At 63.2% G+C, this 16,687-nt stretch overlaps 1 protein-coding gene across 11 annotated transcripts in view; it reads right to left on the bottom strand.

Moving 5' to 3' along the window:
* Positions 1-912: 912 nt before the first annotated feature.
* ARHGEF11 (Rho guanine nucleotide exchange factor 11) overlaps positions 913-16,687 on the bottom strand; it is an 87,013-nt gene continuing 71,238 nt past the window's right edge. For 5 of the 11 annotated variants that reach the window (XM_023247561.2, XM_023247566.2, XM_023247565.2 and 2 more), the window contains 20 exons: positions 14,149-14,275; positions 11,574-11,753; positions 11,447-11,494; positions 11,129-11,316; positions 10,722-10,868; positions 10,339-10,418; positions 10,106-10,231; positions 9,458-9,575; positions 8,483-8,661; positions 7,988-8,063; positions 7,673-7,840; positions 7,133-7,223; positions 6,531-6,656; positions 6,149-6,210; positions 5,176-5,394; positions 4,686-5,003; positions 3,675-3,770; positions 2,656-2,894; positions 2,384-2,573; positions 913-1,945 (listed from right to left, as the gene is read on the bottom strand). In XM_023247561.2, the coding sequence (XP_023103329.2) occupies positions 1,887-1,945; positions 2,384-2,573; positions 2,656-2,894; positions 3,675-3,770; positions 4,686-5,003; positions 5,176-5,394; positions 6,149-6,210; positions 6,531-6,656; positions 7,133-7,223; positions 7,673-7,840; positions 7,988-8,063; positions 8,483-8,661; positions 9,458-9,575; positions 10,106-10,231; positions 10,339-10,418; positions 10,722-10,868; positions 11,129-11,316; positions 11,447-11,494; positions 11,574-11,753; positions 14,149-14,275 (2,837 nt within the window). In that variant the 3' untranslated portion in view covers positions 913-1,886. The remainder of the gene's footprint in view (positions 1,946-2,383; positions 2,574-2,655; positions 2,895-3,674; positions 3,771-4,685; positions 5,004-5,175; positions 5,395-6,148; positions 6,211-6,530; positions 6,657-7,132; positions 7,224-7,672; positions 7,841-7,987; positions 8,064-8,482; positions 8,662-9,457; positions 9,576-10,105; positions 10,232-10,338; positions 10,419-10,721; positions 10,869-11,128; positions 11,317-11,446; positions 11,495-11,573; positions 11,754-14,148; positions 14,276-16,687) is intronic. The other 6 variants (XM_023247563.2, XM_045048657.1, XM_023247564.2 and 3 more) reach the window with 4 other exon arrangements.

Here is a 16,687-nt window from a genome sequence, read left to right as displayed (position 1 = left end):
CGGCTTGCTCTCTCCCTCTCCGTGCTGCCCGCAGGACCCCAGGGATTGTAACCTCTTCGCCCAGGCCCAGGGGAAGGGGAGGGCTCCAGGCCCCCACTCCTTCTGCAGCTGGCAGTCGCCCACAGGAGGCAAGGACTCCATAGAGGATGCGGAGTGGGCGGCTGATTTGAAGAGGGCGCTCTGTATCTACATAGTAAAGGCCAAGCCCTCCACCCAAACCCCAAAGCCGTGGTTTGTGGAGGTGGGTGGTGTGAAACCAGGGATGCCGGCATGGCAGGAAGCAGGGCTGCAGAGGAGCCTCAGAGCGGCCCCCCCCCCCCCCCCCCCCATATCTCTACCTTCAGTGCTGCCTCAGGTGAGAGCACCTATGGAACAGATGACCTGTGGGACGCTGCCGGTGCCCGGAGGGGACCTGGCTGGCCTCTCCAGTCCTCCTTACGGCTCCCAGGCACCGTGTCGTAGGAAGTCCAGTGCCGGCTGCACCATAAGCCCATGAGGCCGGCACGGAGGGCGTGCTGGGTCTGGGAGGGAGACCAGGAGACCGAGTGGCAAGAGAAGCCGTCCCTTGGTCCGCCCATGAGGTCCGAAAGGCAGGAGGTTCGGGGGATGCGGCCTCCGGGGCTGCCAGGGCCCGTGGGAGGGAGCGGGGGCTGAGGGCAGCGGGGACCAGCCAGGCCTGCCTGAGGTCCCCCGGCTCTGGGCCCCCTGCCTGTGTGTGCGGTACGTTCCGTGGCTTCTTTGGCCACGAGGGCTGCACCCCCAACAGAGGCTGGGGGAGATCCTGGCCAGAGCTGCGCCTGAGGGCTCGACGCCAGGGGCAGGGGCTGCCTTTTGTTCCCTCCACCCGAGCCTGAGAACCACCCCCTTGTCTTTATCAGGGCAGTTTCAGAAATCACACACACACCACCACGGTTGAAGAATATTTAACTTTTCTTAAAAAAAAAATCTTAACCATGAAAGAAAGAAAGAGTATACATTATTTTAACAGGAAAACAGTCATTTCCATCTCTATATTTTATATATTATATATATATTTATATATATATGTATATATACACCTAGCACAGTGTGTATATTTTATTAGGGTGGGGGGTTGGCCCGGCAACAGGGGCCAATGCTGTGGGGCCCCTGGGGACGGTCCTGGGTTAGGTTCAGGGACTCCAGCATTCAAACCCCCACCCCACCTCCTGGGGCCCAGTTTTCAGGGCCGTACCTGATACACTGGTTTTCTACAGGGACAGGGTGGGGACGGGCGGACAGAGGTGGGGTCCGGAATCCCCCTGAAGAGAACCGCAGGAGGGAGCAGCTCTGGCCTGGGCCGCAGAGGCGGGGCTCTCAGGCCAGGTGGGCTGGGACACCTTCCTGCCCGCGGGGGACCGGCGTGCTCAGCTCTGACCCTCCCGGGGCTGGGCTGTTAGGACACAAGCTGCCCTCTGTGACTGCCTCCGGCACCCCGATGACAGAAACCGCTCGGTTATTTACAAAGCAAGATGCACGTATGGTACATACATATTTATAGGAAACCAAAGTGACAAGGAGGGCAGGGGTGCAGGCACCCCACCCCAGCCCCGGGGTCCCGCGAAGAGGGGAGGGGAGGAAGAAAGTGCACGTACACAGAGCCTCCTCCTGCCACCTGTGTGTCTGGGGGGCCGTTTGGGTGCAGCCGGCATGCTCAGGGTGCCAGGCCGTGGACGGGGCTGGGGAGACGGGAACACTGAAATTTGACCCGGACCTGAGCGGACCAAGGGACATGCGGGTCTCCTGTGGGGTCTCGGCTAGACCGCCTCTACTGCAGGGCAGAGGTCTGGGGTCCTGCTGCCCTGTGCCCCTGCCTCGGGCCAGTCCCCGGGGGGAGTGGGGACGCGGAGGATGTGGTGTTTGGACAGTTAGAGTCCTGGGCACGAGGCTGCGTGGGCCATGCACTCTTCCAGGGGTGTGTCGGAGCCTGTGCGGGGGGGGTGACGAGGAGGGCAGTGAGCGGCCGGCCTCTGGGGTGACCCTCCCTGTTAGGGTTCACCTGCACGGCACCCGAGCTCAAGAGAGTGCATCCTCTGGAGCCTTTTGCGACGAAAGCGGAGTTTCTCCCGGAGCCTGGGAGTGGCCGCTGCTGCTCCCAAGCCCGTGGGTGGCTACGCGCTGGCCCCACCCCCACCCCCTGTCTGGTTCAAGGGGGGAGACCCATCCTCTCTCTGATCCAAGGAAATGGAGTTCGATACTAAGTTTTCCACTTTTAGGGGAGCTTCTGTGAGGGTTCCCTGGAAAGATCCCTTTCTGAAGCTGAGGGTGTGAATTACTCGTGCTCAGGTGGGGGTGATGAGACCCCTTCACAGAGCCCTCCTCCCCCTCCCCTGCGTGGGTACCCAGAGGGCAGCGCCACACTCACCGTCCTCAGAGCACAGCCCTGGCTGGTGCCTGTCCCTGGAGTCTGAGGCCAGGGGCTCCTTGGCCGGAGGGGACAGGGAGCTGTCTGTCCATCTGGCTGCCTCTGCGTGGAAACTGCCCACGGGTGTGGTGCCACCAGACGAGTCTCCCCCGAGGGACCTGAGCAGCTCTCTGTGGGCGCGCTCCATGTCCTGGAAGACAGCAGGGCGATGTGTGACCCGGGTCCCTTGCGTCAGGGCCCTGGGGGTGACGGGTCTGGGGACCTGCCCTCACCTTGAGCCTGTGGAGCTTGATGGTGAGCTGCTCGATGGTGTGGAAGATGCTGCTTGCGTCCCTGAGGGCCAGGCCGGGCGGGGAGCAGCTGGGGCGCCTGCGGCCGCCCTGGCACCGGGGCCGAGGCTCCGTCTGCCAGTCAGGGAGGCTGTCGGGCTGGGCGGGGCTTGTGGGTGCCCCCGAGGGGTCGGTGCTTGAGTCTGGGGGTCCCGCTGGCATGCTGACGTAAAAACAGTTCCCTGTCCCCGCGGCGAGACGGGGAGGTTAGGATGCTGGTCCAGAGGACGCAGAGACCAACCCCGTCGCCCTGGGTGCTCGCTCCCCACGTGGACTGGCGCGGCCAGGGGCCAGGGCTGCCGTCCCGTGGGTGAGCGCGGCGTAGGCGGCCTCACGCTGCCCACCAGCCCTGTAAAGGCCCCCTCCTCCAGAAAGCCTTCTAGGTGGCACTTTGGCCAAGCTTGGCCCACGCCGAGGGAGGGTGCCCAGCAGCGGAGGTTAGGGAAGGCCTCCCCATCCCTGAAGGGGGGTGAGGAGGCAGGGCCGGCCGTGGGCACTTGGGAAAAGGAGCGGAGGGAGGCTCCGTCACGTCTCCCGTCACATCTCCCGTCACATCTCCCCATCGCAAGCTCTAGATGAACTCTGACACAGCCCCTGCACCCATCTGCAGGGTCCTAGAGACCCCTCAGCTCCAGGAGACTCAGACACTGCTAGAGCGGGGAGGAGGGGAGACACCAAGGGGCCTGGGAGGCCACATGAGCCTCTTTCCACAGCGACACTGCAGTGTGGCTCAGGATGTCAGGCCAAGGACGTGGGGCTCCGGGCACCAGGCTGCGTGTGCTCCCCACCATATTCGGCACCGGCTCGCCGAGCCCAGTCCCAGAGGCCCAGGCCTGATGGGGGAGGGAGGACGCAGTGGCAGGGGTGCCCTGCGGCAGGGGGTCTGCTCCCAGAGCCCGGCTCTGCCCCGCAGGCCCCACGCTCCAGCCCCAGCCTGGCTCCGGCTCCACGAAGTTCATTACCCGCAGCCTCGGCTCCGCCTTCTGCTTCGGCTGGCTCAGGCCCCGAATGGCCACTCTCGGGTAGCGCGGGGACAGCTGTGGCACCCGCCACCTCGGCTGGACCAGCACCACCACCAGGGAGAGCCGACACCAGGAGAGAAGGAAAGAGGAGGCGGCGGAAGACAGCAGGAGAGGAGAAGAAAAGGGGGAACACCGTGAACGCAGACGCCCGGGGGCCGCGGAGAAACCGTCCACCAGTTCACCGAAGCACAGAGCAGGAAGGGCAGCCCCCGGAAACCCAGGAGAGAAGGCGGGCCTCGGGCAGACGGGAGGCGGAGCTGAGCGCCGGAAGGACAGGACCCCGCAGCCCTGTGAACATCGTTCCTGCTGCCCTCCTCAGACCACGTCCTGTCCCCTCCCTCCTCCCTCCTCCCTCGGGCTTGCAGCTCTGCCCGAACCCGTCCCCAGCCCCTGTCCTGGCCGGTCTGGGCTTTCTTGCTCAACCCCGCCCACGGGGCCACAACTTGGGGCGCTCTCCCACTGTCACAATGGCTCGCCACACACCCCCAGCTTCGTCCTGTGGCGTGTGCCCTCCCCCCCCCCCCCCATGCTGCCAGTGCCCTCACCACAGCCACTAACCACCAGCTGCAGGGGGTGGCTGTAAGCACCCGTCCCGGGTCTGAGGCCCCCAAAGAGAGCCTCATCTTTTCCTCAGGCCTGGGTCGTCCGTGAAGAATGCTAGCGGGGGCTTTTGTGGGCAGCCGGTTTGTGCCGGGCACCAGGTGACACCCTCATGTTACACACTGATGTTCAGAGAGGGTTTGCGATTTTGTCTAAGGCCACATGGATGTTAGGTGACAGGCTTTGAACCTCGGCTGCCCGACCCTGAAGCCTTCGTGTGTCGGCGTCTCCTCCTGGGATCCGGGAGCCTCTGTGCACACGCTTTCCCAGATAAAGCACCATTTGGGAGGCTTGCCTCGACCTCAGTGAACCGGGCGCCCGTCTCCCCAGTGGACGTCCCAATTGATTTACCTTTTCTCACAACTTTGTAGCTTCCTGCTGCCTCTGTGTTTGAAGTCTCTTCCTCTGGATTCCTGTCCAGCTCGGGGGACTCCCAGATCCCGGAATTCCTGGCCCGTGGGGGCAGATGCTCCAGGGAACAGAGAGCCGTGTCCTCCTGCTCTGGCTGATCCCTCTCCGGCCCGGGGGAGCCGGGGTCGCGGGGCTGAGAGGCGCTGCTCATGAGGGAAGGCGTGGGTGTCCGGTCGGCCTCGGGCTCTCCGGACGCCTGCGCTTCCGCGGGGTGACCGGGCAGCAGGCCCCACAGGATCAGGCGCCGCAGGCTCTCCACTGGAGGGAGAGAAGGTGCTGGCTTCCCCCGCACAACCACGCCCAGGGCCGCTGCTCCCCTCCCCCACAGGGCAGAACCCGGAGCAGACTCTGCGTCCCTTTTCCTCCAGCCGGAGAGAGCGTTCCAGCAGGTGGAGGGTAGAGGGGTCTGTGGGGCCCGGAAGGCACTCACCATCTTGGAGGGCTGCATCAGCGAGCCCTTCCATAACCAGAGGTCCTGGGAGGGACAGGAGGATGGGATCCCTGGTCCTGCGGCCCCCGTTCTCTGCATCCAGGGCTGCGGGAGGGTGGGACAAGGCACCCAGCTCCTCCTCTATGCTGCCCTCCTGCTCGGGATCCTCTAGCGGGACCGGGTGCTTCCCCTTGACCCTCTGCTGTGGCCCAGGGCCTGCTTTGGGCGGGAGGACAGCATAAGGACGGGGAAGGAAGGCACCTGTGGGCGGACCCCATCCACACCCAGCTCTGGGTTCAAGCGGCTGAGAACGTGGACTCATTCCACGAATGTTTAGTGAACCCCTACTATGACTACAACCAGACACCGTCCCGAACCCTTGGCAGACGTCGGGGATGACACCCAGCTCCCTGCCAGTGTGGAGCTTAAGCTCTAGTGGACAGACACAGAGGAGTAACACGGTACAGCGAGCTCTCCAGGCGAATTAGGAGACAGCGCTGTGGGAAAGACACGGCAGTGCGTAGGCCAGGGGGCGGGGGCGGGCGGGAGCGCCGTTTACCTGCAGCCGCAAGGCCACAGAAGGCGCGTCGCCGCAGAGGCAACGTCTGCAGGGACCCGAAGGAAGTGAGGAGTCCACCAGGAGATTTACCCACGGTATCCCACGGGTGTGGCCTTCTCCATGGAAACGCCCAGCTGGAGGAGGCGGGGCCCCCCCCTCCACTGCGGAACGCCTGTCACCCGGAGAGCCGGGGTGGGGGCCTCTGTTCAAGTGAGCTTGTCCGCACTGGCTCAGGTCTGCTCTCCTTCCCCTTCTGGACCCCCTTCTCAGTCCTTTCTCTGTTCTTACCCAAACCTCACGCTTCTGGCCCCGACATCCTCTCCCATCACCCCGCACCCGCACCCGACCACCCCCTGACCTGTCCCACCAACAATGGCCCGGTGGGCTCCCACAAAGACGGTTCCGGGGACACACCTCCAGACAGCTCCTCAGGTCCTGGTTCGCCGTGGAACACTTCTGAGCCATCCAGTCCCACCCTGCGGGGACAAACCCCCAGAGGTCACCCACCACACTGCTGACGCCAGCCAGGAGGGGTGAGCTCAGACGCCGCCCTGGCCTCCCGCGTCACAACGGGCAGTGAAGGATGGTCCGACAAAGGGAGGTGGCAGGCTTCAGCATCTGCCACGGGTCGGCCACCTGGAGAGCAGGGTGGGTGCTGGCCGGCGTCTCCTGGTCCCGATTCTGTACCCCCCCACCCCGGCGCAGGCATGGTCTCCCTGACGGCCAGGTTGGGGGGGAGCAGACAGGGACTGAAGGCGGAGGCGTGGGGACGACTGGGGGCCTGGGGGGTGAGCACCTGCTGGGTGTGAGGCTCTGGTGGGCCGGCTCCTGGGCGCCGGTGGGTGGGGGATGGGCGGGTGCCGGGGCGGCTCCGGGGCGCCCGGTGGCGTTCCGCACGGCCTCCTCCAAGAGCTCCATCCACCTGTGGCTCAGCAGGGGCAGAGAGGGCCGGTGGTAAACACAGGGTCGGGCATGCCCCCCGCAGGCAGCCCTCCCCACAGGCGTGTGCAGCCACCCACGGTGGCCCTGTGCCATGCTCTGGGCCGAGCGGTCCCTGTCTGCTCCTTGTCTTTAAACGGCCCCCAGACAGGCAGTAAGACCCACAGGTGACAAGCCTGACGCTGAGACGCTGGCTCAGTCGAGCTGCCTCGTGTGGCGGCAGCGAGGGAACGAGGGGTGGGTGACGACCCCGGGGGCGGATGTGCTTGGTGGGAAGGAGGAAGAACCCCAGCGCAGGGAGGAGGAAGGGACCACTGACCACGCGGAAGACCGGAGGTCCCACGAGCCCGCTGCGCCTGCCCTGTCTCCCTGTCCCGCGCCCACGCCCCATCCTCCGCCCCTCGGCCCGGCCTCACTGCCCACCACTCACACACGCCGCCCTGGCCCCTCGATTCTTACGTGTTCTTGTCTGACGACGTCAGAGCCACCAGCTCATAGATCTGGGGGGGGCCCAGCTCGGAAGTGCAGATGATGAAGAAGGCCCGTTTGTCTGTGCGAAGGAAGGGGGAAGGGCCGCGTGGAGGTGGCAGAGCCGTGACGGCGGCCCCCGCCAGGGCCACAAGGTGCTGGAAACCCCGGCCCTCGACACGGCACGGGGACCAGAGCAGAACATGCAGCTGGCCACCGGAACCACGCGGGGCCGCGTACAGGAAGGCCAGAGGCAGTCCTGGACCCTCAGGCCCTCCTTGCGGCGACCCCCGCTCCCTCTGCTCTCCCTCAGCTCGCCGCCGCCCGCGACTCCCGGAGGCGGGGGGGGGGGGGGGGGGCATCGCCCCAAACCACGGGTGGAGAAAGCGGGCCCAGGGCCCCCTCCCGCACACACGGGGCTTCTCACCGAACCGCCTCTGTCCGCCGGGCCCCATCCCCCCACCCCGCCCTGAGCCCCGTCCTCCCGCTCAGGGGCCAGCAGGGAGGCCCGAGGCCAGGCCCGCGCGGCACCTGTGGCCACGGAGCGGATGAGCACGGCGTTGAGCTTGAGCACGGGGCTGAAGGTCTGCTTGCTGTCGGAGGAGCCGGCGGCCGTCTTGCTGTGGCACTTGAGCAGCAGCTTCTCGTCCTGCTTCTGCAGCAGCACCAGGAGGTCGTCCAGCAGCAGCACGTGCAGGTCTGGGGGGCAAGCGCCATGAGGAGTGCCCCCGCCCCCCCCCCCCCCCAGCACAGGGACAGGGTCCTGTGCCCCCTCCCCAGGCGGGGCCGCAGGAGCCCCGCCGGGCCCCGGGCGTGCGGTCCAGGGGGCGGGGCTGGGGCACCCACCCAAGGTCTTATCCTTGCTGGTCCTCCAGGTCAGGGGCCCCTCGTGGATCATCTTTCTGGCCGTCAGATCCAGGCTCTGTTAAGGAAACGTCGTTGGTTCATTCGTACCTTCGTTCGACCCAGTGCACGCCACACCGCTGAGGAGCTGGGGGTCAGCGGCAAGCAAGAGGCGGCCTCTGCTCTGACGCTCGGATAGAAGCCACGGGCGGGACAGAAGCCACCGTGAGGCTGTGCGTCCCACCGGGGGGTTCGCCAGCGGCTCTGCCCGGGCCTCTCCCCAACCCGACCTCGTTTTGTTTCCTCCCTGGCCACCTTCACCTGGACCCCGGCTCCCAGCCCCCGCTCGGCCAGGAGAACTCCAGCATCCCGTCCCTGCCAGCAGGGCCGTCTGCTGGGTGTTCGTGGGGCCCCGCTGCGGCACCCCGTCCCTCCGGGCCCCGGCCGGTTCCGCTCCCAGGGGTGCCCCCAGTGTGTGCGGCGGTCCCCGCCTCCCACCTTGAACTCCGCCGCCAGAGGGTTGCTGGCCCTCTCCAGGGAGGTGGTGTCCAGGCGTTTCTGGTAACCCTCCAGACGGTGCCGGTTCTCCGTCTGCTTCACGGCCTCGTTCACGTACTTGAGAATCTCCCGGCACTGGTCCCGGGCCCGGCACAGCTTCTCGTGCTCAGACGTGCCACCTACCGATCGGGGCAGAGGCGGTGCTGGGGGGTGCCTGCCTGAGGAGCGTGTCAGAGTCCAGCACACCCGGCCGCCGGTGGCTGCAAGCCGACGGTACGGGCACAGGTGGGTTGTCTTGGCCTCACTCGAGGGCCTCAAACGTAAGGGGCCCCGGCGCTGAGGGTCCTCGGGATCAGAGCACCGTCCCGGAGACACACACGGCTCTTGGGAATTGCCAGCTGGACCACAACCAGCTCCACAGATGCGGGGGAGGGCAGGGCCTGGCTGACGGCAAGGGTGGCTCCAGGATGCCCACCCAGGTCGGGAGAGGGTCCTCACACTCCATACCCTGACTCCAGCACCCCAAATTCGAGGGCAGCGGGGGAATGCTCGGGACCCCAGAGAGTGTCCCTGGGGCTAGCTCCTCTCAGCACGGCCACCGAACTTCTACAGCCAGCACACGCGGCTGTACGTCTGTGCGCTGCACAGGGGCGTCCGGCAGGGGGACGGACAGATGCGGGGGGCGGGGGGGGGGGAGGTGACGGCAGCCGTGACCCCGGTGCGGGACCACAGTCACATGGGAGTCCGCGTGCCAACCTCTTTCCGTTCGGACGCTTTCCTCAGGTTTGCACCAAGGCCCCCACAGGCTGGGGGCGAGCCTCACACCCCCTCCCGCTGCTGAGCTTCTTCTCCCCAAAGCACGCTCATAATCGCGACCTCCCTCGAGACTGAGCGAAACAAGTGACTCGTGAAGGCCACAGAGCAGGTCAGCGCTAGAACTAGGTCTGAGTGCGGCCACCGCCTCGCGCTCCCTACCCTCCGTGTGCTTGAGGACGCTCTCCAGCAGCAGCGGGTACTTGGTGAGCCGCTGCATCTCCGAGATGATGAGGTCTCTGAGCTGCAGCCGCCGGCACTGAGGGTGGCTCTCGGCCTCCTGGACAGCAGGGGGCACAGACGGAGAAAGAGGACACCCCGCGGTCAGGGCCTGGCTCACGGGCTCGGGACCCGGATGGGTGTGAAAAGGCCAAGTGGGTCCCGGCCCCAGAGGGTCACTCAGAAAGGTTTAGGGAAGACTGGTGGGGGCCGGGAGATAACCCACGGAGGGGATGTGGTCGAACGAGCGCCACAGGGCAGGTGCTGTGCCCGCTTTACAGACAGGGAAACCGAGGCCCAGCTACGTGCACACAGGAAGCAGGAGGCGAACACGGCCTTCCGGCCGCTAAGCCACGTCCGTCCCGAGGGCCGGCACGTGCCAGTGTTTCTGAGGCGGTGGCGTGGGACGAGGGGGGTGTGGGTGGGCGTGGGGGTAGCTGGGCTGCCCTCCCGGGTGGAGAGGAGAGGCCGGCGGGCCTGCCCCGGGGCTCCAGGAAAGCAGCCCGGGAGATCCCTGGCGACCCCGGTCGGCTTTACGGAGCTACGCCCGCTCTGACTACTGGCGGCCAGGCCGCGGCGGGGAGGCCACACCTGCATGAAGAGCTGGAACCGGCTCTCCTTGCGCTGCTTGGTCTTGATGAGCGCCAGTGCTATGGACTGGTGGGAGCAGAACCGCGCGGCCACCTGCTGGAGCTCCTCCCGGGCGGGGCCGTCAAACTGCAGCACAAGGGACGCCACCCGGGCATCGCACCCCGGCCCTCCCACGCCCTCCGCCGCCGCTCCCGTGGCCAGGGGAAAGGGGGACCCGTCCCCTCCAAGCATACCCGAGCCAGCATGAGGTCACCGATGTCTTTGATGATGGGGCCCTCCTCCCGGAGCTTCCTCATGGCCTCACACCAGGAATCTGGGGCAAGGAGAGAAGAATCAGAGAGGCCCGGGGTAGAGTTGCACCGCCGGACCCTCCGGGACCCGGGGAGAAGGGCTTTGGGCGGCAGTGCCGAGGGGAAGGGTCCGGCAGCCGTTCTGCTCCTGGGGGACCCGGGAGGCTGGCTTCAGGGCGCGTATCAAGCTGTCCGCCAGAGAGAGCTGGTGAGGGCTGTCTGCTCAGGTAGGCCCTGGCACACGGTCAGATGGGGACAGACACCTGAAGGCTGGCCGGGGAAGGGGTGTGGGGGAAAGACAGCGGGCGGGGAGGACGGCCCCTCACTGTGGATCTCTATGAGCTCAGGCAGGTTGGGGAAGAGCCGGGCCAGCTCCTCCCGGGGCATCAGGTTCTCCTTCTTCATTCGCTGGTAGAAGATCAGGTCCAGGACCCGGAGCGTGCGCAGATGGGAGGCTTCTGTCACGAACAGCTCTGAGCGGGGTGGTCGCGGGATGGTCGCGGGATGGGAGGGACACAAAGCACAGGGGGTCAAGCGAGTGTGCAAAGTCATGACTGCCACCCCAAACCACTTCTGGGGAAGCCGAGCGCTGGTGTCAGATCGCAGGGCGACATCCCACCCCAAGGGCCATGCGGGAATGGCGACACGGACCCGGTCCCGTCCCCGGGGAGCCACCTGGCCTACTACCACCCTCTGCCCCCTACTCGCCCGAGACAGAGGGGCACATGCTCACCGTTGATGACCTCCTGCCGGTCGATCTCTCTCTGGCTTAGCCCAGCCACCACGTCCTTGCCCACCATGTGCTGCCAGTTCTGGGCATCCGGCTCCAGCTCCAGGTCAGACAGCTGGCCCAGATCGTCCTCTAGGAGGTGGGGGAGGAGGGCGTCTGCACCGAACCCCAGATTGGGGGACTCGATGCTCCTGGGGAAGAGGAGGAAGGACTCAGCTCGGGGTCCGCCCCCCCCGTCTCTCCTGCCCCACGCCCACGGGAAACGGCGGCCGTGGATGGGCACACCTGGCCGGCCGCTCGGGGCCGGGACCCCCCACTCACCTGCGGCCCATCTTGGGGGTGAAGGGAGGGGTTGGGTTCTCCAGAGACCTGTGGAGAGAAGTCAGCCCTCAGCCCCCGCTGCCCCTGCCCCGAGACGCCCCAGCTGAGCTGCCCGAGCCCTGCCCACCTGGTGGAGAGGCTGGAGGCAGAGGACGAAGCTGACTGGTGGAGGCGGGCGGCCTCCGCGGCCGCGTCCATGTCTACGTCGCTGCGAGAGCGGGGCACGTTGTCCGCCTTCCGAGACCGCTTCATCTCCTCCCGGCCCTTCAGGCTCTCTGAGCGGCCCAGGCGAATCTCTGAGCGTGAACTGGGGAAGGAGGACCGGCAACCTTGGGGTCCCGCGTCCCGGACGAGCTCTCCCCTGCCACCAAGACTCCAGGTGCCTCCCCTGCCCTTCCCCAGTCCAGCTCGATGGACAGAGGCTCTCATCGTCCCCGTGGCCCACCAGGAAACGAGAGCGGGGACCAAGAGATCAGACTTGTGGTATGCCACAGACCCCAAACCCTCCAGGAAAGCTGTGGATGCCGCAGGCCCTTATCGGGGACCACGAGGTCCTCGCTCCTGTCCCGGACTGTCTGGTGGCCAGACCATCTTTCCCTCGACTCCAGAGCAGGTCAGCTCCCGCCGCGGACCCTGCTTGAGGCAGATCTCTTCCTTTCACAGGACTTTCTTCCACCGAGAAGTACAGGCCCTTCCTTCACACTTGTCCTGGCCTCCTCGCAGGCCTATCAGAGATTCTATCCACGGATGGGCTCCTGCCCCTCCAGCTGTGGTGCGGATTCTTCTGTTCTCATCTTGTAGCATCCTTCCGGAGCTTCCACGTCCCCTCCTGGGGGCAGGCTGGCTGGGGAGGGCCCATCTACTGACCGGCAGGAACCCGCTCCCTCACCTGCCAGGTTTGGCCAAAAGACCCACAGACAAGACAAGACTCAGCACCTCCGGTCCCAGAGACCCCTCAGTGTGAAGAGACGCTGACGGCCGGGTGTTCTTTTCCTCATCCTGCAGAGCATGAGCCGGGAGACAGCTGGTGTCTCTGACCCCTGCTGCCCCAGGATGGTGCCTCCTCCCTCCACGGCCCCGCTGGCTTGGTTCTTACTGACCTGCTCACTGATCTGCATCCCGGCCCCCTGCCTCCAGGACCAGGGACGGCCTACGGAGTCTGGGCAGCTCCTGAGGACACAGCAGGCTGCTGTAGCAAAGGAGGCCAGCACCCTGGGCTCCATTTATCTCGTGTCTCTCAACTGCCAAGGACTCAAACGGAGCTATCCCTGAAGCCACGCTGCCAGCCGACCGCCGCAGACCACCCCCTGGGGGCTGCTAGAACGCCTCCAGCCAAGACCACTCACCCAGCACTTGCACCAGTAACCCACAACAGGCCACCTGAGCACCAGGACAAGCCCCCACAAGCGAGTAACCTTCCTCCCAACAAGTGGGGCGACCTACCTCTGGTCCCCGATCCCTAGAATACAGCCTTCTAGATCCGGGGGCTCTTACACCTGCCGACCTCTGACCCACCGTTTCTGCTAAGATTGCTGGTGAGCTTACAGTCAGCAAAGCCAACGGCTCCCGTGGACAGTGGATTCGGGATCCTAGGGTCTCAGGGCATGTATAGCTGGCACCTTCAAGAGCACTATTTACAAACGGTCTCAACTTTTTTCTCACAACATTGGTATCTTGTCTCTACACGCCTGATGCATCTGTAACATCGGGCCTACACATCCCGTAATTTATGCATTTAATTCACTCAATGAGATTACACAGAGCTCGGCCTCTTGGCTCAGGACAGATCTAACCTTCACCTTCCCTTACAGCTTTGTTTGTTCTCATGACGGCAGAATCTCCACATGCGCTGAGCTTACGAAGGTCTGCTACAAGCAGGAGTAACCTTGTGTGGGAGCAGGAACGGCGGACTTGTAGTTTGGTCAGTTTCCCGGGTAAAATGGTTTGATTCCCTTGGCCACTGCCCAGTGACCCAGTGACCTGGCCTGCGCCTGCTCAGTAGGCGCACACGTGTATGATTTCTGTGCACGCAAGACCCCACCTACTATGACTCCAGGGTGACTCAGGGAAGGTGCACGGCGCTTTCTGACCACAGGTGGTTCTCACTAGGTGTTGGCTGGAGAATTTCAGACATGACGTGGCTGCCGTCGTGCCGCGGTCCGGAACAAGTCCGGGAGCACGCCTCGATGCCAGAGAAGGGTTCTCACTGGAACGTGGCCAAAGATGGAGGATATACGAGATGCCAGAGCTGCAAACCCTCTTTTCTTCCCGAAAGTGCTTTGGAACCAGCAGAGCCGAACTCCAGTGCTCTTCCTCACGGGCGTCGGTGGCCAACCTTGCCTGACCCCTGCATCCCCGGGACTGTCCCTTGCCACCCCTGCCCCAGTCTTCTCCAGCCTTGTCAGGTAGGGTGTCGGGATCGGCTGCTGTGTAATATCCTCTAGCTGCTGAGTAGTCAGGCGGTGAGTCCAAAGGAAGCGTTCAAGACACGCAGTCCCCGGGCTGGGAGGTCGGGGGCCCTGCTCGGTCTTCGGGTGGCCTGATGGCCGACACCGGCGTGTCTTCAGAGCAGCTGCGAGTTCCGCGGCGGGGATCTTACGGTCTAACGGAGTGGGGGGAAGCACCTGGAAATAACCCTGCAGCACACCCCGCCCAGGCTCCCCTCCGTGGGAAGCCGGCAATTCCCATGGGGCCCTTGCTACCTGTCGCTTTCCAGCAGGTCCTCGGGAAAGCTTCCCGTGGAGAGCCGCTGCGTCCCGGGCTCTGGGGCGTCATACGGCTGGTTGTTCTCAAAGTGCTGAATGATGTTCCTCACGTTGCCTGGTTTGACTGGAAGCAGAAAGACAATGAAGGGTACTCTGCGTTCTGTTCGGGACCCTCGCTCCCGTTAGCCCAGAAGACAGAGCAGTGAGCAAGCACGGATGACAGCAGCACCGGGCTGGGGACTGGGAGACGCGGGGGCTGGTCCTCTAGACTACTTCCTGGTCCTCTCCCAATAACCCGGAGAGTGACAGGGGCAGTCCCTTGCTCTCTCACATGCAAAATGAGACCATTTGGAGGTATATTTCCTGTGGGTATTCCTTTCGGCTCTCACGTTATTACAATGACTCTCAGGCTTAATTAACGATGAGATTTTTTCCAAGAACCGAATACAGAATAGAATACCAGCCAGGAGCACCCAAAATGCATCTATCTGTAATTTGGCCAGGTTGCCAGGTTATATCAATCATTTCCCAAGTTTATGTTCCTTTTAGAGCTCATTATTTGTTCTTTTTTTGACTTTCCTTCCTGTCCTTCCAGTCCCGGCCCCTGCCTCTAGTTGCTGCCATCACTGTGAATCAGACCCTTTATTATCAGTGAGTGGGGGTGGTCTTAGGGAGAACAGAGAAAAGGGGTCACTCTCTGGCATTCAAATTCCAGCCCCTCTTCAAAGCTAAGACAAAAGAAGGCTGTTCTCGTTCAAAGAAACAGAGAGAGCAGGTATGAAAGTCACGAGGCTCAGGGGATACCCGCAGAAGGTTCCTCCTCAGAGATGCAGGTGACATCAGCCCAGAGCTGGGCTTCAGAGGCCGATCTGCCAGAGACCAGCAGGAAGGCTGGGGGTGGGCAGGGAGGCAGGCGAGGCCCTGATCCTACCCCCACTAGCCAGAGTCCCACCCGTGCAAACCCACAAATCTCCCTAAGTCTCTAAACTCAGGTTTCATGAGAAAGTTTCCAGGCCAGAGCAAACAACATCCAGCCGGTCTCTTCAAACTTCGTATCATTTAGGCAGGTGGCCGGGGTAACAGTTTTCCAGAGACGCGTAACAGGAGGCCGTGTCAGGAGCAGGGGCTGTTAGCATCACGCCCACTCTGGGGACTGGGGCCTGAGCGGCCCTGCTGGGTGACGGCACGGGGGCCTGGGAATACCCTGTAACAGGAGGCCGCCGGGCTGAGCCCACTGCTCCCTCCCCTGTGTGTCGCCTGTGCTCGGGGTATAGTTCACCCTGTGACGACAAACGGGGATTGCTCTGAGAGGCGGCACAACTGAGGAAAGTCAGTGTAATGGGGGGAGAAAGGCAGAAAGGAACGCAATTTTTTAAATGAGCACAGTTTTCACTGGTGTCCCCTGTTCTCCTTCCTCCATTCTCTGGACGACCATGAAATGGAAGGGTAAGTACATTCCATGTTATTAAGTCAGTTATGGTCGCTGTTAAACGGGGGCAACAGCTGATGACTCTAACGGTCACTCAGTGCTGACCCTTCCTCCACCTCTGGGGGCTAAAGACACGGACACAGGCTTTGCTGATGTCCTGGGAACTTGAGAACCAAGGCCACACCAAATCATCAGATTACAATGGAAAGACCGACCTCAGCCCTGGTGAACACCCAGGCCCCTTACCCTGTCCTTGGGCTCCCGGCCCCTCGAAGCTGCTGCTTCCTCCTGCCTCCACTGGGGCAGTGTGGACGGGAGGAAGTGTGTGTTAAGATCTAAGGGCCTGGGTCCCAAGGCCATTCTTTTATTTTTCCATTGTTTTATATGCCTTTTCTCAAAACTTAAAACCTTTTTTTTTTTTTTTTAAGTACCATAAGGAGGGGTGCCTGGGTGGCCCAGTCGGTTGGGTGTCCGACTTCGGCTCAGGTCATAATTTCACGGTTCGTGGGTTCGAGCCCCCTGCGTCGAAGTCTGGAGCCTGCTTCGGATTCTGTCTCCCTCTCTCTCTGCCCCACCCCTGCTCACGCTCTGTCTCTGCCTCTCTCTCGAAAATAAATAAACATTAAAAAAAAAAAATCAATAAAGTAGCACGAGTCTAGGAATTTAGTAACTTTGAAATAATTTTGAAAATCGTTATTTTTAATTGTCACTTCACATAAAATGAATTCTAGCCACTGAACAATTTCCTGATTTCACTGCACTGCTCTCTCTCTGCACAGATTCGCAGCAGAGCCTTGACCACATTAATCACGTGACTGTACTCGTGGGAGCCTCACTGATGAGAAATGAGTTTGCCCAACTGCAGGTTCTCAGCCTCTCTGGGTTAATGTATATGACGTGTTCGTTTTCAGCGCACAGACCCCCGACGGCACCAGGCCCTCTAACACACAGCAGGGGTCACTCTCTTCAACCGCCGCGGTGACGCCACACCGTCCATGTTAAGTCAGGAGTGGTGGACGCGCCATGCTCAAGGGCTGAGGCAGAGCAGGTGACGGACGGTGAAAGGCCCCCAAGAAGAACTGTTAGAGACCCACTGTTTATGAAAGA

Source organism: Felis catus, chromosome F1 (assembly GCF_018350175.1).
Source record: "Felis catus isolate Fca126 chromosome F1, F.catus_Fca126_mat1.0, whole genome shotgun sequence".
Classification (NCBI taxonomy): Eukaryota; Metazoa; Chordata; class Mammalia; order Carnivora; family Felidae; genus Felis; species Felis catus.
The sequence above is the reverse complement of the archived record's forward strand: the minus strand, read 5'-3'. Positions and strand labels throughout refer to the sequence as shown.